Below are 26,679 nucleotides of genomic sequence, written 5' to 3'. Positions count from 1 at the left end.
ACACTTAAAAATACATATTTTTCAGGGATTAGATATCAGATGCTATACATGTAGACTATAAGTATTATAGCTTACATATTTCTTTTTGGTCTGGTACTACAGCTGACACCATCTGGCAGCATATCTCTGATAAAATCAATGCAAGTGATAAAAAATCCTATTAAGACATGTGATAAGGTATATTCCATAATCCAGAGTTTGACATCTCAAATCAAACAACGAATGGAAGATCCCAAGTTTGCAGGTAAATAGTTTGCTTGATCAGGCTGGATTGATAATATTAAATTGTGCATATTTATTTTATAATTAACTGTTAGGACAACCTTTTTATTAATTAAGGAACAACTTTCAGAATAAAAAATTGTAATAGTTTGCCCAATAACTGTTAGCTACTCTAATATATTAATAGCAAATTAACTTCACTGATGTAGATTGCTATGTAAGTAAAATAGCAATCACCCTTGCACAGGAAAGAAGATAGCAATAGGCTTAGTTAAGTACCAAAATTGGAGACCATTTCAGTGTGTGCGTGTGTAAAAGAAAACAAAAATAAAACAAAACCAAGCTGTAAGCAAAGCTGGCTGCTCTGAAGCTTAAGGAATGGGTGGATATATTTCTTTAATGTCTATGGTAACGTCCCTTCATTTTACTTTAATTAATTCTCATTGTTATTTTTTAATAATTGTGCAACTAGATATTCAACTTTATCACAGTGAAACATTGGAACTAATGCTGCGTAGGTGGGCCAAGCTTGAAAAAGACTTTAAAACAAAGAATGGAAAATATGATATAAGTAAAATCCCAGATATCTATGACTGCATAAAATACGATGTTCAGCATAATGTCTCTTTAAAGCTAGAAAATACAATGGAATTGTACAGACTGTCAAAGGCGTTGGCTGATATTGTGATCCCTCAGGTATGTACATTGCCACTTACATAGTACTCTCATTATAATAAAATGGCTATGTTATCCAGTCATTAGAAATGACTAAATTTACTGTCTCAGATCTGCATTTGTAGTTCATAAAGCAGTTTTTATGAACTATCGCAAACTGAACAGCAGTACCTCTTTACCTTATTCAATTGAGGAGTCTGATATTTATATACACGACACATGTCGAAAATAAGGTGAAGATCTTGTGGGTCTTTTGAATACAGATGGATCATCATTTGGAATACAACACGCCAGATATCACAGTTGTCGACAACCAAAATGTACAATCTATTGATATCGCTGTACCAGGAGACGCCAGAGTCGAAGAAAAAGAACTGGAAAAAAAATCACAAAATATTACGACCTGGCGATCGAAACAATATGATTATGGATGAAACATGTAACAGTGATACCCACTGTCATCGGGGCACTTGATACCATGGCCAAGGATTTTGCAAAATACATCAAGAAGTTGCAGCTTCCTGCTGTAGCGCCAGCAGAGCTGCAAAAGACTGCACTACTCGGAACAATATACATTTTAAGAAGATACTTGGTTGATACCTAGGATGCTGGCAGCAACCCATATCAACCATCAGAGCCAGTCAGCGATATTCGTGATACATTTTTAAATGTTCAGTTGACTGAGTTTCATGTTTAATGAATAAAAGTTTATAATAGTAATAAGAAGAGGAAGAGGAAGAAGAGGAATATAAATTTGTTGTTATAAACAAAATAACAATACAAAATAAAATAATATTTATGGAACAATATAACTGCAATATATTTGGACCTTAGCAGATAGGCAATATTATAATCCCCCCCCCCATGGTGTTTTTGCATCAGGAAGCCAATGTGACCAAAATTGAGACTCATATCGGGACTGGTATCCTCTCATTTTGTCTAAAGCTCTTCCCCACCTCTCATGGGTTTGCCCCTCCCTATTTTAATCAATTATTTTGTTTTAATTGTTTAAGAATTGAAGTGGAACACTTTTATCACCTCATGATACTGGTATTAAGATGATGGAACATAAACGATCCCCTGTAATATTCTAAGCAAAAAAATGGCATGTTTTTAGCCATAATGTCTGCAAAAAATGAGCTTGTCTCCACAACATCTTTATTACAGAGAAGTTCCATTTTACATATCTCAGCTGCATCCAATGGTGATTTAAAGCCTTATTGTAGTATAGAGGTAAAGAGGAAATAACTGATTCTCCCTCCAGCGAATATTTTATCCTTTACCTTTTGTCCCTGCAATAAAATAAGGCTTTAAAAATATATCTAGTGAATCCAGTGGATGCATTTTCTGGAGGAATCTATTTAAAAATGTACTTGGGGCTGCTTGTTCATATCAAGTGGCCTCACCTGTTTTGATATATGGTCCTACTAAGTAACATATGGCCCTGCTCAAAGCTATGTGGACTCAGGTTGAAACAAGTTTTTTACTGCTGCTGTCATTGCTTAGGCCCCATTCTGTGTTATGGGTAGGTTAATCCTAGGAGTTCGTGTCTATATCATTGCTCTCTGAGTTGACATGCCTTCCTGTCTTCAGGAAGAAATATTTCTTTAGGTAGAAATAGGTACTTATCTAACAAATTGAGTTACAGATTGAGAGGGAATTTTCAAGAGTATCCAAGTTTATTTTCACATTTTTTTTCACTTAAGGAATATGGTATTACTGAGGCCGAAAAATTAGAGATTGCTAAAGGTTACTGTAATCCACTACTGAGGAAAATCCGGTCTGATCTTCAGAGGACTCAGGATGATGATACTGTTAACAAACTCCATCCTTTGTAAGTTTTTTAAACCATTTTTTCAACATTATTAAAGCCCTTATATAACAATAAATTTAGCTAAATATTTAGTTAAAATGATAGCCTCCAGTCCTTTTATGAAGTCTATATAATTTTAGCATTAAAAAAACCCTATGATCTTTATCTATATATCTTTATCTATATATATGATCACAAACATGGTAAATTGAGGCACTTGTACTTAATTTCTGTTATTTTCAAAGGTAATTATATTTTAGTATCTCACATGTCACACAGTTTAGCTTCTAGGCAAAGGTTCTGGTAAGATTCTTATTTTTGATCAAGGATGCACAGATTATCAAATACAAACAACAACATATTCTGCAGTTTAAAACAAGGGTTCAACTTCAGATAATTCAGAGCGTGAAGTTTATTTTTTATTAAACATAAATGTAGCACTGATTAAGATTCCAGAGTTCCTTCAATTTGAGACAATTCAGAGCTTGAAGTTTATTTTTTATTAAACATAAATGTAGCACTGATTAAGATTCCAGAGTTCCTTCAATTTGAGATTTAGGTCCAAAATAAGTATGGATTCATAAAGGCTGTATAAAATTTAAGCACAAAAACAAAAATATATTGTTTTATGCCTAAGTTAATTAATCATGAACAGGAGAAAATTAATACAGAAGCTTAAACGGTGTGCCTAATTCATTATTATTAGTAGAAAACTGTGAAAATGTTAGTTAATGTTTAGATTTTAGATCTAGAAATTTTAAATTTTTAGGTTTGTTGAATAGTGTATGCAATGTATGATTCCCTTTACTCACTTATGCAATTTTATTTTTAGGTATTCTAGTGGGGTTATGTCTCCTGAACGTCACGTGCGAACTAGGCTGTATTTCACCAGTGAGAGTCATGTCCATTCATTGCTTTCAACTCTTCGCTATGGTTCTTTATGCGATGTAAGGGTTTCAATGGCATTCCTTTTCAGAATCACCAAAGATAAGAGGATTTATTTATTTATTTATTTATTTATTTATTTATTTATTTATTTATTTATTTATTTATTTATTGTTCAAATTTATATACCGCCCTTCTCCCGAAGGACTCAGGGCGGTGAACAGCCGAGGATAAAAATACATAGAATACAAAATTTAAAAATAGTTTAAAACAAATTAAAAAGATACATTTACTAACCAACTCAATACACTACTTATTCACTAATAATTTTTATTTCACAAATAACCTGAAAGATTCTCTAAAGAGTCATCATAGTTGACTTCTAATGGTTTCAGTAATGGAAACATTGACTGATTACTTTGCAAAAATCGTGTTACCTTTTTCTGATTTCATTGTGCTCTAAAACATATGAAAATACTAGTTAATATATAAAACTAAACTAAGACTTAAAGGCATGTTTTGTTGAACAAGTTTCATAGTCTGGTGTGCATGTTAATGGATTTGCTAATAAGTTAAAAGTTATATGCAAAAAATAAATGCTTTAGGATTAATTTCTGGCTGGTAATGTGTCTTCATTTTTCTGATGTTTTACTTGTCATCACTTGATAAGTTAATGTATAACACTGAATTATAAAATATATCAACTGAAGATACATTCAGAGCATCTATATTGTAAATACATTTAAGATTGCAACTTACAATTAGTTTAAGTATTAGAGTATAAAGGGGGATCAGCACACAGACAATACTAAACAAGTGGTATTTACATTTTTCATCTAAGGCATCAAAAGATGAACAGTGGAAGAGAGCTATGGATTATCTTAATGTTGTTAGTGAACTCAATTACATGACCCAAATAGTTATCATGCTGTATGAAGATCCAAATAAGGTAAGGAAACAATAAACAATAATTTAAGAGAAAATCCAATTACATATAGTCAGAATATGACCTGACTTATCCATTTATTTAGGAGGTCTCATCAGAAGAACGCTTCCATGTAGAGTTACATTTTAGTCCAGGAGCTAAAGGCTGTGAAGAAGATAAAAACTTACCATCAGGTTTTGGATACAGACCTGCTTCACGGGAGGTAAATGCTTCTAGAAATGTTTTGCATATGAAACTTAAAGGGCACTTTTCATGTTATTTAACAGCATTTGGTTGATTAACTAAAAATTTCTAGTTTTTGGTTTAAATTTAGAAACTTCCCAAATAATTTGGAGATGTATTTAACTACTTTAAGTCAGACAGTATTACACTCTTTCCATGTAATTATATAAAATAAAAGCCAATCTATTAAGTGATAATTAGCAAGGATTTGCATTACAAATTGAATTAGAGTGCTGTTATAACAGAATTGATACCTTTGTTATTAGGTATGTTTGATTTAGTGTACTTTTCAATATGGAGAAGGCATAATAGAACTTGCTTAACAACTGTCATGGTTACTGAGCATTAGAAGTTATAATGGCACTGAAAAAGTAATTTTCTGACTGTTTTTGCATTTACAAAGTCCCCACAGTAAAGTGATTGAAATTTGGGCACTTTGTAACTGGCGGACATTTACTGTCACAGTATCCTGCGGTCATGTGATTTCCATTTGTGTGTTTTGCAACTGGCTTCCAATAAGGAGAGTCAATGGAGAAGCTAGCAATAAAATCACAAATGGTAGTCATGTGATGTCTCTTAACATCACTTGATTGATAACTGAATGGGAATGACATTGTAAGTGTGTCATAGTCGCAACACTGAACATTTTTAGCTAAGGCCATGATATAATATTCAAGGGAATGATGCTTTTAGTTTGCTTGACGAAATGTTATATCACATGAAATATCTGTTTTCTTGTAGAATGATGATTCAAAGCAAACATCCCATAAAAATGAGAATGATGATGACCCCCATGCTTATAAAAGAGATGAGACGGATCGTTCAATAATGATGTTCAAGCCAATGGTGTCGGATCCAATTCATATACACAGGAAGTCACCCCTTTCAAGACCCAGGAAAATGGGATCAGCAGAAGTAAGTTTAGATATCCCAGTATTTTTTTTTAAATTAGAGTTGTTCCCCAACTAATCAATATAATTGATTTTGGTACTGAAAAATTATAAAACATACTAGTATTACAGTGATTAGTTGATTGATCACCTACCATCAAATCGCTGTCAACTCCTAGCAACCATAAAGATAGATTTACTACATAACAGTGTATCCATAACCTGGCCTTTGAGGTGTTCCAATGGTGCACACATTCCCACATTAATCTTGTATACAGTTTACTTAATTATACTTAATCAGGAACAACGGGAAAATCAAGTACGTGTAGAGAAAGTCTACATATCTCTGAACAATAGTTATAAAACAGAATTAGTAAACCTTTTGTAGATTTCTGGAAACTAATCAGCCATGAGCCCTATTAGCACAATTAGATAAAGTAGGAATATTAAATCAGTGTTTCTGGCTGCATAAAACAGGCAACACTGCAATAAATGCATAACTTGTTCAATTTCCTTCACCAGGTATGGCATGAGTACTCTTGGACCAGAAGGTTATACTCCCCTCCATTCTTTGTCCCTAATTAGGTTTTTAAAAATAAATTCAGAAGTCTTTTTTATGTCGAGATGATGTCACCTTTCTTGATTGCTTGGTTGATTATTTCTACTATTTTTTTTTTTAGTTTAAACTTGTTAAGATTATTTACAATTGCTTACTTAATTTGTTTTTGTACTGTGGATGTTTTAATGACATGATTATAACCTGCTGAGAATCTTTGAATTACAATGTATAAAATATCAAATAGGGATGGCATAGCATCTTATCTGGCCAAATTAAGCACTCTTTAGTAAGGCAGAAATGCAGTATTAATAGACTGAAAGTTCTTCCCAACAGACTACTGTCATCATTTTTGGATGATGTTCTAATTTTTTTCTGGTAATCATTGCCAAATATATACTTATCTCAGTTCCATTTTAACTCAAAACTAAGGAAAGCCAAGTATTGGGCTGAGAGTTCACAATATTTTAAATTCAGAATGATAAGTTTCTTCAAGATGATGTATCCAGAAAAATCGGAGAGACAAGCAATCCATAAATGAAAATAAATTTCAGCAATAATTTTAAATTATAGAACTGCAATGTGACCCTATAGAGAACTTAATCCTGATTCTATATGCAATAAAAAAATTGAGATGCTCCTAGACATTTGGAATGGGGATTAGCAAAAACTGTAACATGAAGTGTATGACTCGGGAAGAAAGATTTGCTATCATTAATATTTCAGTGGCAGAAGAAAAAGATCTAAAGAACAACATATCCTGTATGCTAATATTTTACATTTTTATTCTGAGGAAAGAGTAATATTAATATAACAATAATTCCAAAAGATTTGGCAACTTTATATAACTGAATTTTAGTATTTTTAACTGGTTTAAGTAGGAATGCTGCAACCAGTTTGGTGCAATGGTTAAGGCATCAGGCTAGAAAGCCAGAGTTTATGAGTTCTAGTCCCACTTTAGGCCCAAAGCCAGCTGGCTGACCTAAGCTAGTCCTTCTCTCTCAGCTCATGGAAACAGGCAGTAGCAAACCACTTCTGAAAAATATTGCCAAGAAAACTGCAGGGAGTAGACCAGGCAGTTGCAAGTGGTCAAAAACTGACTTCAAGAGGAAAAAAAACCCAAACAGCTAAGAGTAATTAGCATTGTATATCTAGGAAAAAAATAAGACATTAGATAATCTGAAAGTAGTGGTTTGACAGCAAATCTCCTTTGCTTCTGCTTTGTACTCCACAGCAGAAGTGTTTAGTATTCCAAATTGTCTACAGGTATTTCTTCTGGCATGACTTGAATCCTTTATCTGCTGTAGGTCTTAAGATTGCTCTCAGTCTTTAAAAAAAATATTGTGCAAGTTCTGTCTTCCTTTTAAGTCTATTGGTAACCATTAGAAGAGCAGTAGCTCAAGTTTGGCAGAGATATAATTGCTTAAAAGATGCTTAAACGTAGCAAAAATATGAAGAATTGATGTTCCTCTTTGCATTTGTTGTCATAACTATCCTGTCTTTGGTAATCAGGTAAGCTACCTTTAGTGGCATCCACGGTGACAGTGACTGGCTTCAAAATGAAAGCCCTGCCTTCTTTTAATGTGCTTTACACGCATTGCACACATTCATTTTAAAGCCAGTAACTGTTGCTGCAGATGTCTCCAAATCCTTACTGTAGGGGCTCTTCCTTCTGTCAATTGACAATTCAGTGTTAGCTCCAGGGAATCAGGATTCACAGGTCATTACTATGAAATCTTGTTACATAAACTTCTATTTTCCAACAATTGTATGTCTTGTTATTTTGAGCCCTCCCATCTTTTGTCTAGCATTTGCACTGAATTCTTTTGACACAAGAACGCTTCTGAATTAGCTAGTCTGTTGAAAGCAAATTCTGTAATCTGTCTTTGCTTTACTATATTTCCATAACATCTGTCACTTACAATAATGGAAAAATGTATTACTGTAATAGCATAAATACTTTTATTAAATTTCAACTGCTTATAATTTTTAATGACATATGAATATTTTTGAAACATGCTTTCTTTCAGGATGCAAAAAGATCTGCTATAACAGTATTATACCTATCCTCTCTAGCTTTTGATTTATACATGTGAGTTCTATTAGTTCTATACCAATTAAAATCTTAATTTACTGAACATAGTTATTTGAAACTTAAATATGGGAAGCTTGAAAATATTGTTACACTATATTACATTTCTTTTGAAGGCATTATTTACATATATTTAAACACTGTCAACATTGTTAACATTGTCAAATTCTTTCTATCTCAAAGAGAAATATTGAAAACTGTCATTTAAAATAAAAGATTTTGGTTACAAAAAATAATTTGATAAAAAGACTTTTACTCTCTAGATGCTATTAAGTTACTGTCTGTGTTTCAACATAAATTATCTGTAATTTTATCATTTATAAACAAAAATTGTTCATTTTTTTAAAAAAATATTCCTTGTGAACTTTATCTTTGTGTTAAGATACTTGATATCTTTCAAATGGAATACTGTATTGAGATCTGTGTGTATTGAGCATTGTTGATGTGAAAGTTTTTTTTACTGGTGGCTGGTTTGATTCACTTATCTACACTTAAAACTAAAGGAAGAATGAGGCTTGACCTAATAATCGATGTGGCTAAATTTCACTGACATTAGAAAAAGTTACTGAAATATATCTTTAGCATTAAGAAATTACCTGCTACTGCTATCAAAGTTCGCTATTTAATTTCCAAAGAGTTTTTAATTTTATTTCATAAGAATATTGCATTAATGATACAGGATGCAGCAAAAGTGTATGTATGTATGTGTTTGTATGTATGTTTATAAGTATTACGTTTGTGCCTGAAATACACACACACATACACACACAACTTTACTCATTTCCGCGTAGAATTTAAAAATCACCATTAATATTGCTGACGTACTGTAACTGTAGCAAAACCAGTAGCTGAATAGTTGCAGTTGCTGGTGGGTTTTGTTTGGTTAGAATCGAGCTATCTAGAAAAGAGTGCAACTATATTTTATTTTCTTACCATTTAGCTCTGACTCTAACGTTGCATGCTTTGCTGTTTTTTTGCCCCCTTTCTCATTTCCAGGAAGAGAGCCCCCTGAGTGTGTCTAGCCCAGAGTGGCTGCATTATACCAGTGGTGTGGGTACTGGGCGTCGAAGACGCAGATCAGGGGAACAAATCACTTCTTCCCCTGTCTCCCCTAAATCATTGGCTTTCACATCCAGTATTTTTGGCTCATGGCAACAGGTTTTTAAACTTTACTTCATTAAACGTTACTGTGCATTCCAAGCAGGAACCAATTGTCTTTAAGGACATCTAATCCCTTGTTCTGGATTTTGTTCAAAGTAAATTACTTCACCTGTCATTAAAATATGATTTTAAAAATAATAATTACTTCCAAAAATGCCTGGGGGGAAAAAAGCAAGTGCATGTCTTATTTTTGTTTGTTTTTTCCTACACAATTTTCACGGAATTGGTTATGGAATTGGTTGCTTCCAGCACTATATGGATTATTATGGGTTGTAGCCTAATGAAACAGACAGAAACAGCTCTGTCTTAGCTGTCCTTTTTCCTAAAGAAATAAAAGCAGCAGCATCTAAATTGGTGGCAGGCAAATCTAAATGATTTTTTTTTTTTTTGTGACATTGGAAATAATTGGATTATGATAATTTGGGGTTAGAAATAGATAATATTTTCAGTTGCCATTAACTGTGCAGGAAAAAAAATCATTAGTACTAATCATTATTTTCTCCACACCTTAACTGAATATACTTTTTTCCCCCTTCCTTTCCCTTCCCTTCTTCTCCTTCTCCTTCTTCTCCTCATTCTTCCTTCAGCACTTCACCCATTGTCATGTAAAATATGCTGAAATGGGAAAATGAATACAACATTGTATATTTAGTTAAATATGTTTGTCAAAAGGCTAATACCTTAAAGCAGTTGTATGGTTTATACTAAACAATGGATGGTGTTCTGTTGTGAAAACTTTTCTTTAGAAACTACATTGTTTCTGTTTGTTCTTGGCTGTTTAAAATATTTTGATGTAGAGAATAAGTGTTAATTTTGAACATCAGAAATTCATTCTGGTAGGGCTGCATATGGTTCAGTGATTGTATGGTGACTTCATCAGCCTGTCTGTATTTCCTCTTTTTTTCCCCCCTTCCAATACAGGCGCAGTTTAGGAGTATTCATTTGGTAAACTAAACTAAAACGATACAGTTATCTATGTTTTCATAATTTTCTTGGTGTCTGTCCTGTTTTATCATGAATGCCTGCTTGCACCACTTCATTGCAAGGATCTCATGAGTGAAATGGAACTCCTTCAGCAATAATTGCATGATCTTTCATATTATGTTGGTATTTCTACTAACCCATTGTATGGCTTTTTAATACTTGTCTGTCTTAGCAGGTGGCTGTTTCAAGTTTAATGGATTCAACCAGCCCATTAGACTGCTTTCCTTATTTATCTCTTTCTTATGTCCAGGCACCATCAGAAAATAATAGTCTCTTTCGACCTCCAAGAACAATCGTGGAACAAAAGACCAGTACTATAGGTATGTACATCTAATAAAATCCTGATTCTTTGAAATGGAAGTATCCTGGTTTTTAATATTGTTCGGATAACCTTGTAGGTTTGCAATTTGGCATCACAGTAATTTTAATACCAACTGATTATTGGATCAATAACAAAACAAACGAAGATTACTGGGTTGATATTCCTTTGTATCAAGTAAGATGCTCTTGAAAATCAAGCCATTCCTTTTAATTTTTTTTATTTGCTATCTTCCCTTTTCTTTTAAAACAATAGTAAAAGTTCTTTGCACTACCCCAAATTCCATCAACTACAGCTTTCAATGTATAAACATAGATAGCTATTGTAACTGCTGTCTTATAGCACATTTTATTTTAGTCCAGATACTGTTTTCTAAATAGTACTGCAAAAGGATACTTTATTAAATCATACTTTACTGTATTATCGGTAATATTATTGAAAGCATTATTGCCTCCTCCTTCATCTAAAATGATTTCCAGGATGGGTTGCAATAAAATCAGAAGCCAACAAAACCATTTGTGCTTTATAGATTTATAGTAAAAGATTTCACAAAACCAAAAAGGGTTGATGAAGGAAGAGAGGAAAAAGTCATCACAAGTTACCAGTTTTCAAGGCTAAAAACTCTTTTTATACACTCTTTTGAATGGGAATGAGAACTAGCTCAGTGAAACTGGTCTAACACAGCAAATGTAGAGGGTTTTCGGGCTCAGCATTTACTTTCTGCAACCTAATATTTGTCAATAGTACATTGTTAGTGATTTGTGTTGTTAGATATAGATTATCCAGTTTGTATAACGCTTTCAGAACATACAAAATTATAAATATTGTCAAATAACTTGACACGTAACCGGTTAAAAATTCTGTAATTTTTCTGCTAAATTCTGTACTCCTTCAATGCAACCTTTATTTGGTATTAATCATATCAGAAGTTTCCTTAGAAAAATGCATATGCAACAGGTGCTCTTGGTTTTTGGAATTTACTTTTTCTAATTTTCAGTCTTCATCTCTATGCTATATCACATTATCAGGGTAAAAGAAAAACCGCCTGATCTATTTATATGTATAAGTAAAGGTATAACTTTGCTTCAAAATTTTTTGCTACAGCTGTGGCACTCAACACTGGATGAGTTTCATCATTACAGGTGCTAGTAATGTTGGTTAGGTCATTAATAGCTACTGCAACTCCTTGCAGTTAGGGGCATATGGTTAAAATGATATAGACCAGTTTTTAAATAGGAAATTTCTCCTGTTACAAGTTCCATTGAGAAACACATTTTATCAATAGTTTAAAAAAATAAATTGCATCTACAGTAGCCTCTTTTGTAACTTTTAAATGTAAATTAGTGATAGATATGCTACAGAAAAATAACCTTGTAATTGTATATCAATATTACTTTTTATAAGTAAGATTTTTTAATTATTAGCAAAAACACAGTTGTTTATACAATTTCAATATTAATTTGAAATTAATATATTTCAATACAAGTAGACTGAATTTAGCTACTGGGCATATTTCATGGGATCCATCTACCAAAGACCCAAATGGACATAAGCCACAAGCAGATTGTTTGAGAAATACTTAAGAATTCCAGGAAAATTTGCATATGAACATGTGTTCAGTTCTGCTGCATCTAGAATTCTGTCTTCATTTTTTTTTCCCAGTTTAAGTACAGTTTCTGAAATCTAATAATTCCAATCTTTTTTATTTTACACTGCCACCTTTTTCCTTTGCCAAGTTTGTTTTATCCTTCATTTAAGGACAGCCTTATCTTTGGTAAAAAGAACTTTAAACATAAATTATTATAGGAAATTACTGTAAATATCACTAAGATGCTACAAGCATAATGCAGATCTATCCAAGGCAATGCCACAAGGTGCCTTTTGTGTGGTAAGAGCAAAATGCTTGCATGCTGCATGCATCCCAATGTGAATAGAAGAACACCTGGTTTTTGTATGTATTTTCTCTAACTCCCATCAGGGTCTCACTGTGCAAGCCTGTTTAGCGCCTCAGTGCTCGGGGGGTCTTCAAGTGCACCCAATCTACAGGATTATGCTCGTACTCATCGTAAAAAGCTGACTACTTCTGGCTGCATAGATGGTATGTGCACACATTCGCACATGCATTTACATTTACACATGCCCACTATCTTGCACACTGAGGAACACTTTTTAAAAAGGCCTAAATCTTTTGACTGAGAAGAAGGGTAGGTTATTATTTGTCACTATTAAATACAGTGAATCTTACTGCCTATCTTTTCAGCATTAGGTTGAAGTTAATGTTTCTTCAATTCTTCTGTAATATATCATCTTCTGAATAAAAGCTTTAAGAGCTACAATCTGTACAAAATATTAACATTTCGAAGTATCACTTCAAAAGTGTTTTGAAAAATATATTTTGGAAATTCTTGAAATTGGTCAGGAATGAAACAATAAAAAATATAAATATTTTTAAATTATAGTTTAGGCTTTGGACAGTTAATGGAAATGACAGCACCAAATTTTGAATGGTATTGCAACATTTTCCTAACATGTTTGAGGATAAAAAACACATACACCTTTTTTTCTGCTGTCACTACCTGAACATTAAATGCCAATCACGCATCATTTTGTGCATCAAATTTGCAGTTACTCCTTTAAGTCCATGCACTCCATTAAAATCCTAGTTAATATCAAGCAAAGGTTATTTTTAAATCTATTTGGCCTGTGCACTTTTTCCAATACCTTTTGCATGCCACTTAATTCTAACCTTTTTTTATTTCCCTTCTTCCCACCTTCCTGTCTTTTCTTGAAATGTCCCTCTTCTGGTAGCTGGTTTGAATTTCAGGTACCTGTTTTTCTCTTTCTCAGACACCACACGTGGTTCTGCTGTTAAAAGGTTTTCTATCACATTTGCTCGACACCCAACCAATGGTATGTTTTGCTTTTATTTAAAAAAAAAAAATATTCCCTTGCTTCATCCTCCACAAAATGGGATGGATATTATTATCCCACTATCTTTCTACATTCCATCTTAAGCACATAAGACATTTGTCCAATTATTAGGTATGGCAATTGATTAATCCCTTTTCATATATTAATTTCATTTTTTTAATTCACATATCAAATCTTTTGGGGAAATAATATGAAAGAATAATTCAGATCTAATTATACACATTCATCCAAATGACTGACACAATGAATACATCTTAATACATGTTTTTTTAAAAACATTCGGATCTTAAAGCTCCTTGGACTCTCTTCATAATATTCTTTGCCTTCTTGCTGCATTAGATATTTTCATCTGAACCTTTGTACCACAGCATAAAAAAATGTCTTGCTAAATCAGGTCAAAGTGCATTTTCTTAAGCATTTTGTTTCCAATAGCAACCATCAAATGGTGTTGGGAATTGCAGAAGGCAAAAAAGAAAAGGCATTTCTACTTCTTTTTGTCTCTAGCACCCCAAGCTACACTGCCTTTAAACTTGGGGTACTGTTTATTTAATTTCATTAACAGCTATCAATAAAAGCACTCTGTTAATTTAAATTGTCATTTAAAATGAAATCTATCAATCATCTTTCGTGAAACTGCATTGCATTAAAATAAAAGTTAAAACGGTACACTGTACTAACAATAACACAAGTTGTTCCCCTTATTTCAATCTTTTTCTCATTATGGTGAATCCAGGGTTTTTTTAATCAATATATATTAATCAATATATAGTTGCATTCCCGTGAAGACTGTGAACAAATTCAAAACTGGTTTTGTTGTTAAAATTAGATGATGTGGAAAAACATCCTTTTTCTGTTCCCATATGAAACAATTTGCACAAACTTTGCCATAGTCAATCCTTTTATTACAGAAACTGAACTGACTGCCCCACAATAATAATGCTGCCCTCAAACCATAATTCAAAACTTTCCAGTAGTATTAAGTAAGAAACGTCAATATGTAAAAAGAAATGTGGGTTCATACTGAAGTTACAGAACTACAGTTAACTCTTTGATACATTTGATTATTAGAAACAATCTAAAAATGCAAGAAGTACTTGCCTTATGATAATAGTTGAGCCTGGAACTTTTGTCAGAAGTCGTTGTGGTCAGAAGTCGAATCACCATGTGACTGGACTTGATTTTATGACTGTTTTTACAATGATTGTTAAGTGAGTCACTGTGGTTGTTAAACAAATTAAATGGTGGTTAAGCAAATCACGTTTGTAACTCCAAGCTTATCCAATGGGTGTTTTTTGCCAGAAAATGGCAAAAAAAGGTTGTAAAACGTGATCATGTGACCACAGAATAGTGTACCAGGTTGTAAATTGTCAAGCACCTGAAATACTCCCGGTTCAGACCGGATCTCCCGATCCAGTAGCGACTGAGGCGGGTGGTTCGGAGAACCGGTAGCAAAAATCCCTGCCCCCCCCCCTCCATGCCCAGCTGAGCCGTGCAATCATCAGAGGCTTTTTTTTTTTAATTTTTAAAAGCATTTTTTCTACAACATCTTTGCTCAAAAAAAATACTTTTAAAATTAAAAAAAAAGCATCTGATGATCGCACGGCTCAGCTGGGATCGTCAAAGGCTTTTTAAAGCATTTTTTCTACAACCTCCTTTCTCCTTTTAAAAGCCTCTGACGATCCAAGCTGAGTTGCCTGATAGGCAGAGGCTTTTTTTCTTTTAAAAGCCTCTGACGATACCAGCTGAGTTGCCTGATCAGCAGAGGCTTTTAAAAGAAAAAAGCCTCTGCTGATCAGGCAACTCAGCTGGAATCGTCAGAGCCTTTTGAAAGCATTTTTTTACAACCTCTTCCCCGAAGAGGTTGTAGAAAAAATGGTTTTAAAAGTAAAAAAAAGTAAAAAAAAAAAAAAGGCCACGCCTACCTAGTCACATTACCACCACCCCACCAACCCATGCCCACAAAACCGGTAGTAACAAATTTTAGATTTCACCACTGACCAGAACTGTGATCATGTGACCATAGAGTGTTGCAGCAATAGTAACTTGAAGACAGTTGTAACTTTTTGAATCCATCATAACTTCAAATGGTTGTTAAACAGCAGTCAGACAGCAAGGACTACTTATAACAGATCTACTTTAGTTATGAAAAATATTTATAAAGACAGTTTCTATATATTATAAATACTGTATGAATTTGGAAATTTAAAAACATGTTTGAACTCTTAAAATTAAACTATCTAAAAAGAGAGAGAAGCTTAGTGCAGTCATGCAAAGCAACAAAGTTGGATTTTTAATGTTAACTATTACATACCGGTATTTGCATAATTAAGAAAATTCTGTTTAATAGCTAAATGCATTTCACCTAAATTGTGTTCTTAATATACTTTGTATATTATGCACAACTACATTACAGAGCTTTCTCTGATCTATTTAATATGTTTCTTAGTATCTTTAATAATTTATTGCATGCTTTAGGTATTTATTTGAACCTTAAAGATACTCTCCAATTCATTCGTAGTGACTCTTAGGGACAGAAGTGTGATTTATTGTCTTTTCTTCACCTTTTCATTGGAGCCTTTCCCCCCCCCCCCACCCCCTGCTCTCGACTTTGGTAACCCTAACCTTTTTTCAGTCTTTCCCCTTTTCTCATCTTGAGTACAAGAAATATGGTGAAATCAGTACCTACTGACAGTGCTTTACCTTATTTTCTGGGCCTCTTATGCAGAGCATCCAGACCTCTATAGGTGCTGGTCGGTTTCCTCTGAGGAATTTCTAGGCTCCAGTGGTATGTCTTTATAGCTTTCAAATGTAAGATGGTAGGGTGGCTTTTTGTTGCTGCGCTAACCCTTTCATTGTCTTCCATGTTGAGATACAGATATGTATTGCAATAAAAATTACTCTAGAACTATTGTTTAATTAAAGCTGGGCTTGTTTTAAAGACATAAACTTAAGAAGAAAGTTTTCTTTTTTTCTTTTTCACAGAAACAGCCTCTTAGGAAATATCTAAAAAGCATTTGATAATTAGATAATAGAATTGCTAAAGGTTGAGTATATGTGTGACTACTTAGTTCCCACTGTATAGCCACAGAGAGACACTAATTATAATACATTTTTCCTATACATTTTTTCCAAGGTACTGATATCTTAAGCATTTGGATAGGCATGGTCTCTTTAAGACAAAAAAATAGTTTGTTATAAAATTCCTTCTTGTAATCCTTGAGTTACTTGTGCTTATAGATTTTTCTCTGGTAAAGAAAAGCTGCAGTTCTTGTGGAATTTACTGTAATGCAAAGAAAGGGTTTGCGCTTGTTGCATGTATACTGTTGTAGTTTATTTTACCAAGCATTGAATACAATTAATTTGAATTATACGTAGAAACTTAACTGCTAAGATTAAACCAAATTCCCAAATATCTTTAATAAATATTACTTTACATATGAAATATTATAGGTTTAAAAAATTAAGGAGGCAAAAGTGGTATTGAAATCATTGAGAGATTGTGAGTTAACATTAATATTACATTTTAAATGTGTCCTTGAACAACTACTTCAGTTACAATCCTGTTTTTGAAACAAATGCCTTGAAAATAATTCGGCAATCTAAATTGAATGAAATTCAGTTTCGTTCTTTAAACAATATAATATATGGACATCATTTTGTGGGGCACTGTCACAATCAGTTCATGAAACTCCTTCAAATCTCTCATATATGTCTGTATGTATACATACCCACACAATCAAATATTTATTTGTTAGTTAAGTTTTCTTACTCATTAAATACTAGAATACCTGTAGTTTTGTCTAAAATAGTTTTTGTATAATTAATGAAGCAGGTAATATTTAATACATGTTAAATCTTGCATGTTGATGTTTTATGAAAGGATCGTTCTTAAAATTTAACTCAGAATTGTATAATTTAAAAACTTCCAAATTATTTTCCTATTTGGGTGTGAAATGCAGTTTTATTGGTTATAGAAATAGTCTTAGGATATATTGCATCATTAACTTAATTGATTCTTAAATAGAGCTTCTGCTAAAATGCATATATATATGTGACTGTAACTACAGCTGTATTAGTGATGGTTAAATAGCTGCCTAATTTAAAAATGCATGTTTTATTAAGTTTATATAAAATTATGAGCTTCATGTGAAATAACCTGGTCTAAGTATTACTTTAGTTTGTGAAGTGGTTAGTGTATTTACTGGTATATTCAATGTATTTATATATTTGAGTGAGAGTCAGAGTGATTTTTGGCCATTCTTTATTCTCATGTTTGACATGCAATATCTCTGAAAATTTACATTGTAGAATCAGGCAAAATTTTGGAACTACCTTGATGAGAACAAAGATTTGTCAAAATCAGAAGTTTGCTGTGTTGAAAAGTATTTCATTACACATGGCCTAGGGTTGTTGTTTTTTTCCCTATTGTAGCTTTAAAATTCTGTAGATCACTTTACTATCCAAAAAAGAATTCAGTGCTTCTGGACTTTTATGGTGAAAATCTGTCGATTTTTTTCTTTTTTAGGCTTTGAATTATATTCCATGGTGCCTTCAATTTGTCCTCTAGAAACTCTCCATAACTCCTTGTCTTTAAAGCAAGTGGATGAATTTCTTGCCTCAATTACAGCCTCAACCTCGTGTGAAAATTTTCCACATACATCTACAGCTTCATTTCGTAATTATTTACTATATGTTCTATTTTTCAAACTGCAAAACATTGCTAAGTGTAAACAATTCATTAAAATATCAGAATTAGCACTTTGAATTGCTTACATATCTCTTTATATATCTAAGGTTTAGAAGAACAGAATCTAAGACACAGATACAGTACAAAACAGTGTCTAAGGTCCTGAAATTCCAATTACAGAAGGGGCTAGCTTACAATTGTATTAATTTGCTTGTTTGTTTGTACAGATTTAAAAATACTTGATTCCAAACAATGTGGAGTACATATTCCATCCTAAGGCTTGTTGAAAAACTCAGGTTTTGATGGCCAGTCCTTTAGTGGATGACAGACAGTTTCCAAACAAATATGCATTTCTTATTTCTCCTTTGCTTTAGCATTTTGATAGATTAACTCAGCTGAATCTTGCTTAGCAACGATACTATACAAGTGTCAGATTTATATGTTTAGAATATAATATATAATAACAAAGGTTATTTCCACCTCTACAAATACTGAAGATCCCCAAAGTTAAGTTGCTTTCATTATTCCACCTCTGAACATTCTCTTGTTCAAGATTATTTTTTAAATCAGCTTCACCTACCTCTGAAGACCCAGCAGAATTTACAAACTTTTCCATGTACTAATTATGTGATATTGTAATACAGGTAGTCCTTGATTTACAACTGTAATGGAGTCTACCTATTACGGTTGCAAGTTGTGATGGTTGTCAAGTGAGACACCTATGTGATCATCTTGCTTAATGACCCAATCCCTGTTCTCCCTGTTCCAGTTGCAGCATCTTCACAGCTCTTATGTGATCTGTCCTAAGCCTTCACCACTTCCTGCAGCACCCTATGCTCTGCTTCCCACTACACTGAGTTCTTACAGGCCTTGGACTTGCTTTCTCACCTGAGTCCCTTCAGGCCTTGGCTCTGCTTCTTGACCTGCTGAGTCTCACACTCTCTTCCTCACCCGTATCACAGATTAGTCATTTATCTTTTGATAGATCTTCAGTAAACAGCTGTTCTGCCACCCGGCCTCCTTAAACAGTGGAGGCCATGTGGCATCAGCCTGGAAGTGGGTGCCATTTTGGCAGTGGCTACAATGAATTGTAGCTGTTCCAAAATGGCACCCACTTTCAGGATGGTGTCACATGATCTCCACTGTATAGAAAGGTCCCATGGAAGAGTGGCTGCTTGCCAGAGAGCTATTTAAAAAAAGTGAGTGACCAATCCATAATGGGAGGTGGGGTGGAAAGTGTGGGACCTAGCTGGGTGGGAAGCAGGCCCAAGGCCTGCTGTTATCAGGTGGGACGGTGGAGGGGAGATAGGTGAGGGGGGGGTGCTGCAAGCTTCCCTGTGGTCTGTGGATTGCCAAGCGCTTAAATTTTGTTCACAACTGTAGAGGCCGTGTAGCAGCCATAATTTCAGGCATGGGTTGTAAGTCCATTTGGTTGTAATTTTGAACAGTCGCTGTATGAATGGTCATAAGTCAAGGACTACCTATATACAGGGTGTAAGGTGTAGACCAAGAATGGAAGACCCAGATTCCATTCCCTGGAAAATCACTAGAAGATAATATATATAATGTATACTGAAAGAACAACAGATAAATCTAATGAATTTTTAAAAAAGAGTAAACCTAAATATACAACAGTGAACAATATCCAGCTGCTCATACTGATGACTGAAAATTTCAGAAAGTGTACTTCCACTACCATTCCAAAGATGATCTATCCAACATTTCAGTGGTGTGGTTCATGATCTAAGGGACTGAAAGAGAAGAGGCATCTCAAAGTCCGGTTGAGTAATTTTATTTCCTAAAGATTTACATACATAGAATCACTAGAGTTGGAAGGGACTTTGGAGGTCATCTAGTCCAGCCTCCTACTCAAGCAGGAGAGTGTTTCAGACAAATGGCTGTCCAGTCCCTTCTTGAAAGCCTCTAGTGATGGGGCACCCACAAGTTCTGAAGGCAAGCCATTCCCCTAGTTGATTGTTCTCACTGTTAGGAAATTTCTCCTTAGTAGCAATGCTCAAAAAAATAATGTGGTTTTATCCTGCCCCCATTAATCTTTTAGGTTCTCCATCATTTATTGAATCCATGACAGAAAGAAAGTGTTCTTTAAATACATATACCCCTGCTAAAATCCAACCAACAACATTTGAAGACTCTGCAAGGCGGAGATCTGTTGAGAGAAGGCCCTCAGGTAAGTAATGCTTGAAAAAGTTTACATCATATCATATCAATAAGCTTTTTTAAAAAAATAAATTTTATTAAATATACAATTTAAAAACATTAGACATGGTGCGACTTGTCTATCAATAAGATTCTAATTGGTCATACTTTTCTTTTAACAATCAAATTTATATAATTTTAATCTAATTGAAATCTTTACAAACCTGATTTTCTGTTTTATCTAATTAAACTTGTTGATCAGTATTGAATTAAAAAGATGAGAAATGTTTCATTAGTAGGCAACACTTTTTGACTTTAACTGACATATAAGTGCAGGTAGTTCTCGACTTATAGACCCAATTGAGATCACAATCTTCAGTCATTAAGTGAAACAGTCATTAAGCAAAGCAGCACAACTCGTTTATTCAACAATTGGTCATCTGGCAATCCTGGTTGTGGTCATTAAGCAATCTCCTAGATCATTAAGTGGACAGAGCAAAAATAATGCTCTACATGGGCTTGCATCCGTCCAATAGGCAAGTCTTTTTCTCTCAAAAGAACTGCCTACTGGGGAAATTCTGTCTTGCTCTCAAGAGAGGCTGGCCGAAAAAGGTCCATCCAAAAATCCCAGCAAAATTTTGGCATAAGTGTTTGCAGAGTATTTGCAGCCAAGATCGGAAGACACATCATGCTGCATTGTTCTGCAGAGAAAAACAGGTTCTCTTGTCTGCAAGGATTGACTGAAAATGGTCCATCCTTAAATCCAAGTAGGATTTTGGCATGGAATGTTTGCAGTATGGGGCCTTTGCAGCCAGCCCCCATTACCTTTTGTTTCTGGGGGCTGGCAGCAAACACCCCATGCTGCAAATGGATTTTGGGATAGACCATTTCCAGCCCCCCAGAAACCAGAGGAAGTCCTTGGGACCTCCCTGCTGGCTTCCCATTGACTTTCTAGGGAAGACAGCAGGAAAGATTTCAAATGGCGATCACATGATTGTGCGGCACTTGACAATCTGTTATAAGGTTGCCAGCACCTAGATTGCATTCATGTGACCACACACTGCAACAGCTATAATTGCACGGGTTGCAAGTCTCTGTTCAGGGGCATCATAATTTTGAATGATCATTGAACAAATGTTTGTTAAGCAAGGACTTAGCAAGGACTATCTGTGTTTATAATTGTGCTTAGTCAGTTAATACACACATGGAAAAAATAGTTTGACCTATGGAAGTGAAATACTGTACCATTTTTTTTGTTTGCACCAGTGACTTGAAAAAACTGGAAAAAGAGATGCCCTTTACAGCCCTATATAATAATCATGTTTAATATAAAGCTCAGCACATTTTCAGGGTCTTCTACTTGTTTTGAATGTTCCAGATGTAGTGTTCCCCCATATCTTTCAGATCTTGATTTAACTGACTATAGTTGAAAATATTTTGTGTGACATTGTGGCTCATAGTATCTTGATTTTCTTACTACCTATCGTTTGCCAAAACTGTTCAGTTTGCTTCTATCCCCTTTCCTTTCTTGGATTTCCATTAAATATTGCAAATTCAGATTAAAAGCCATATGTGAAGCCAATTCTGTAAACAGCGGAGGATTATCAATTTTTAAATTGATATGTGATATAAAACACATATCCAGAGGTTTTAGTTTTAAGAGTGATTCGAAGAAGTGGATAAGTACACATATAAATAATTGAAAAATGTGAGTAAACTCTTGATCTAGTCATGTTTGGCAAGGAGCTTACTTTTAAACCTTAAGAGTACTTTCAGCTGTTCTGATTTAGTTTTGTTCACAAAACATAAGCATGTATTTTAATGGTGTACAAAGCACCATTCTGAATTTAAACCCAGTTATTTACAGTACAGTGCAAATTTCAATGGACTGGGTAGTATAGAAATTTTTGAACTCATTTGTACAAATTATTTTGAACTCAAAATGAGGCGTTATGAATTTAGCTTAAAATTTGACTGAAATAGTATTTTGTTTCTGTACAGATGCCACTTGCTCTTCAGTTCCTGATATTTGATTGTACCATTAGAAGACAAAAAGGATTTAAATAATAGTAGTGTGATGTTAGTAGTGAAATGCTTTCTGAAAAGGAATTAAGCACTTCAGTCAAAACTTGAAGGAACACTTCATTGCCTCTTCTATAACAAACAAATCCTTACAGAAAAAGGCAGTTATTGAAATCACATTTGCCACACAGAGTGTTTCATTGTATATAAAATAACTTCTGGAATGCATAAGTTGTATATTTTCAGGTTGAAGGTGACTTCCTTTCTAAAATATAAAAAGCAACAAAGTTTACACTTACAATTTTAAGGTACTGATATCTTAAATGTAAAAACTGCACAAAGTATTTCCATCATTGTTGTCTAAAATATGCGCACAATGCAAAACCAAAACTGCCTGCCATTGTATAGTATTGTATTGTATTGCAGAAAGGGAGAAAAGACAAAGATTTATGAAAGGCTGTTATTTGGGGATAGATTTACAATAGGCCTTTTAAAGTTTACAGTAGGCCTTTTTTCATTACCAAGAAATATTAACATGGCTCTGATTAATGGCTACTTTTCTGAATACTGATCCCTAAACTAGAATTTAGTAATTTATACTTTATTTCTAGTACTCCTGCATGTTGTTTGACTTACAGATGAAAACTGTTTAGATTCTGGGACTTGGAAAATGCAAAGAAAATTGAACAACCTGCTGTAGAAATTAATACTCTTAAAGCTAATGTGTGATATATTTTGAGTCATATAAGCACTAATAGCATCTATATAATATTGTACAATTGTATCGTTAAAAGTTAAATTTGGTTTCAGTTCACAGATTAGCCTCACTGAAGATTTATTCTAACTTGACGAGTCAGGGCCACCAAAAAACAAATTAAAAAGAGAACATTTTTAATGCTAATGTAGCAGAGCTAATGGTTTCATAACAAAATATTTTATTTCTATTTCATGCATGCTCACTACTAAGTTAAAAACTCATTCTCACTCTATGCCAATTATTTTCTGTCAGCAGTAGTTGTATAGGGAACAAAATCTTGGTCTTTTCTCTATTCCGTATAGTCATTCATCTGTCAAGTGCAAGGTTTAGACTGTAATCTTTCTCCATGTTTCAATTTAAATATGGCTTCTGGAAGCATCATGTCTTTCCTATTATATCGAGGTACCTCTAATGAGATTTCACAGTAGTAATTAAATAGGGTACTGTCCAAAAAGTCATATAAATTAGTATCTTGCCCTAAGATGACACCTGGCCTGCTCAGTCTTGGTGTAGAAGTACCTCTTACTTTTTCCTACTTGGATATGAGACATTTTGGGAATCAGTTATGGACAGTATATACATGATTTACCACATTCTTTGTTTACATCAATATCTGGAATTTGGGCAAGATTATTCTAACCTATGCTTTAGTATAGGGCATGAATTAATTTTGATTGCATTATTTATGAATTTATTTCCTGTTTACATACTATCCAAAGATTCTTTTTTTAAAAAAAAAAATTATTTGCCACATAGGTTTCTGCAGAATACTGTTTAAAAGTATAGTCCTATAGAAGGATAACAGGGCTTTATAAAAGCAGAAACAGCTGGTCTGTTTACATTCATGATTGTAATTTTATATATCTGTACATGCTGTCATTTGTCGTGTTTTCAAATGAAAAGAAGTTGCAACAAAACCAATTTTATGAAATTACTGTTTCATCATTGAATGTATGGGCGTAACCCCATATAGAAAATAGGCATATCATTGATTTTTTATTAATGCCTCCTGGTGGACAATGTTTAAAGATAATCAGCGTTATCAGACATCCCAAAACTGGAACTCTGCTTTTAAAAAAATATTCAGGCTTGTCAACATCTATATATTAGTTGTCTTTTGACTTCCCTTATGTCATGTTCAATTATTGAATATTTTCAGTCTTTGCAGTAACTCTGTAATTTAGGAATGGCAATAGTTTCCTTTATACTGCAAGAGGCCTGGTTTCAGTGCCTTTATAAGAATAAAAATACTTCTCATTCAGTAATTTTCCATAAAAGTGTAATTGCTTATAAAGCTTGCCATGGCATTGCTGTGCATATTATATGGGATTATATAAGCAATTATTAATTAAGATACCAAATATATGATGACTTCACAATTCTCATTGCATTTCATCTTCTAAAATACAGGTTTTAATATGGACAATGTTTGTCTTGCTCATCTATGAATGTATATGTTATATTCTGTTTTTCTATACAAAATGTTGTTTAATTATGTGTAACATTCCAGTCAACCAAAGCTTTGGCATAAAAATTCAATGTGCTCTTAAATAAAAGAGTCCGCAAAAAAGCAGCATCCATTCTACTTGATCTTTAACATGATTTTTTGTCCTATTTGACAAATATTCCTAAGAGACTGAATACAGAACTACAGTCTTAAGTAAATATAAAGTATAAGAGCTATCATTACAGGTAGTTCTTATTTAGCAACTGTCTCATTTAGCAACTATTCAGTCACAACAGTGATAAAATAGTAACTTTATGATCAATCCATGCAATATGATCTTCACAGTGCTGGACAAACAGAATTCAAGAGGTTCAGAACTTAGTCCGTTTGTGGCTATGTAGTCGCTAGGCTGATTCTTTTGATTCTGCCATTCCTTTTCCTTCAATAATAGTGTGTTGAAAACAGCTGCTCTGTATTGTTATCAAAATAATATGACACTTTGGTATACATTTATGCGTGAGTATAAATAAATAAAGGACACACGTCATTCTGAGCCATAATGCAAAATGTAAGAGGGATAATCTCTTTTAATTGATAGATACATGTAATATTCTGAATGTTTTTCAGGATATCCTGTTCTTCAACTATCTGAAAGAATGCAATACTGTAGATCAAAACTTGTTTACTATTACATAAGAGTGCCAAACACAGAGTAATGGATGGAAATTATAGGAAGGCAGATTGATTATTAGAACACCATTTCCTAACAGTTAGAGCAGTTTAACAATAGATCCAATTAATCAAGTAGTTGTGGGTTCTGTTCCCTGGATCTGTTCAAGCAAAGCTTAGGCAGTGACCTATTGGGATTGTTGGCATTGATGTTGTTAGTGACAAGGGAGTTAGATTAACAATGTTGAATGGTCTCCTTTAAATCTAATTGTAAACAGATGGTTCTTGCTCTATCCCTAATGTGGATCTTCCCACAAGACTGTAAAGTCTCTATCCTACACTTTTCTCTTTCCCTTTTCCTCCCCTATTTTACTTTCATCTCTCTTTATATTTTTGTATTTTATGCTTTGTAAAAAATTAATAAAATTTTGAATGGTAAAAAAGGACTATATCATAGATAAAGTATTTCAACATTGGAATGTCTAACCCATTCATTAATCAACATCAAATATTTTTAAGTTTCTTTCTGTGCTCTGTAGTTCCATTGCTAGCAACACAAAATAGACTAAATTCAAATTTTCTCAGAAAAAGAAATTCCAATTTTAAGTCAGTCTCATTTTAGATTACAGCCACCTTTGCTGATCACTGTTACTTTATTACTTTAGCTCACTGCAATAGAATTAAAGCCATTAATAGGTTTGTACCAAATTTTATACTACCTTATTCTATATTTTGGTGACATTTTGAAACAGCTTTAAAGAAAATGCTCAATAGCTACATTAATGATTGAAACTATTAATGAAACATACCTTTTAATTTACAGAGGCATAAGTAATACCATGACATCATAACGGAACAGGTATATATTTTTTGTTTATACTGTTATGAGAATTATTGCTGCCTGAAATACCAGTAGATTGTGAGTTTCCATGTCCTCAACTCAGACACTATAAGATACACTGTATAATCTTCAAAGATGGGATGCTAAATTGTTCATAGGACTGTATTTCTGACCAGTAAAGAATCTCATTTTTTAAATTTAGTTCAAAGAATATAATTACGATACATTAGATTTGTGTGACAGGAAGATACGATTAGTAAACATAGTATCCCACAGATTATTAGTGGTATCCATTATACAATTGTAAAAGCATAGGAATCATAGAAGAGATGTTTAGGTGTATGGATGTTAAGGCCTGTTGTGACTGGGGTTTTGCTGGTATGAGCCAGACATGGGGTGAAGG

General features: G+C 33.5%; 1 protein-coding gene across 8 annotated transcripts in view; it reads left to right on the top strand.

Moving 5' to 3' along the window:
* PPIP5K2 (diphosphoinositol pentakisphosphate kinase 2) overlaps positions 1-25,881 on the top strand; it is a 60,328-nt gene extending 34,447 nt beyond the window's left edge. Inside the window, exons 17-30 of one of the 8 annotated variants that reach the window (XM_070938756.1) lie at positions 103-244; positions 695-918; positions 2,604-2,731; positions 3,543-3,657; positions 4,437-4,544; positions 4,627-4,743; positions 5,505-5,678; positions 9,298-9,459; positions 10,697-10,766; positions 12,744-12,863; positions 13,613-13,675; positions 18,222-18,371; positions 20,443-20,571; positions 22,542-25,881. In XM_070938756.1, the coding sequence (XP_070794857.1) occupies positions 103-244; positions 695-918; positions 2,604-2,731; positions 3,543-3,657; positions 4,437-4,544; positions 4,627-4,743; positions 5,505-5,678; positions 9,298-9,459; positions 10,697-10,766; positions 12,744-12,863; positions 13,613-13,675; positions 18,222-18,371; positions 20,443-20,571; positions 22,542-22,573 (1,734 nt within the window). In that variant the 3' untranslated portion in view covers positions 22,574-25,881. Of the gene's footprint in view, positions 1-102; positions 245-694; positions 919-2,603; positions 2,732-3,542; positions 3,658-4,436; positions 4,545-4,626; positions 4,744-5,504; positions 5,679-6,175; positions 6,331-8,239; positions 8,302-9,297; positions 9,460-10,383; positions 10,620-10,696; positions 10,767-12,743; positions 12,864-13,612; positions 13,676-18,221; positions 18,372-20,442; positions 20,572-22,541 lie in introns of those variants that run through there. The other 7 variants (XM_070938748.1, XM_070938749.1, XM_070938751.1 and 4 more) reach the window with 7 other exon arrangements.
* The last annotated feature ends 798 nt before the right edge of the window (positions 25,882-26,679 follow it).

The sequence above is a fragment of the Pituophis catenifer genome, unplaced genomic scaffold (assembly GCF_029215685.1).
Source record: "Pituophis catenifer annectens isolate HBS135680 unplaced genomic scaffold, rPitCat1.0.hap2 SCAF_2, whole genome shotgun sequence".
NCBI classification, from domain to species: domain Eukaryota; kingdom Metazoa; phylum Chordata; class Lepidosauria; order Squamata; family Colubridae; genus Pituophis; species Pituophis catenifer.
Note: the sequence above shows the minus strand (reverse complement) of the source record. Positions and strands in the feature narration are given on the sequence as shown.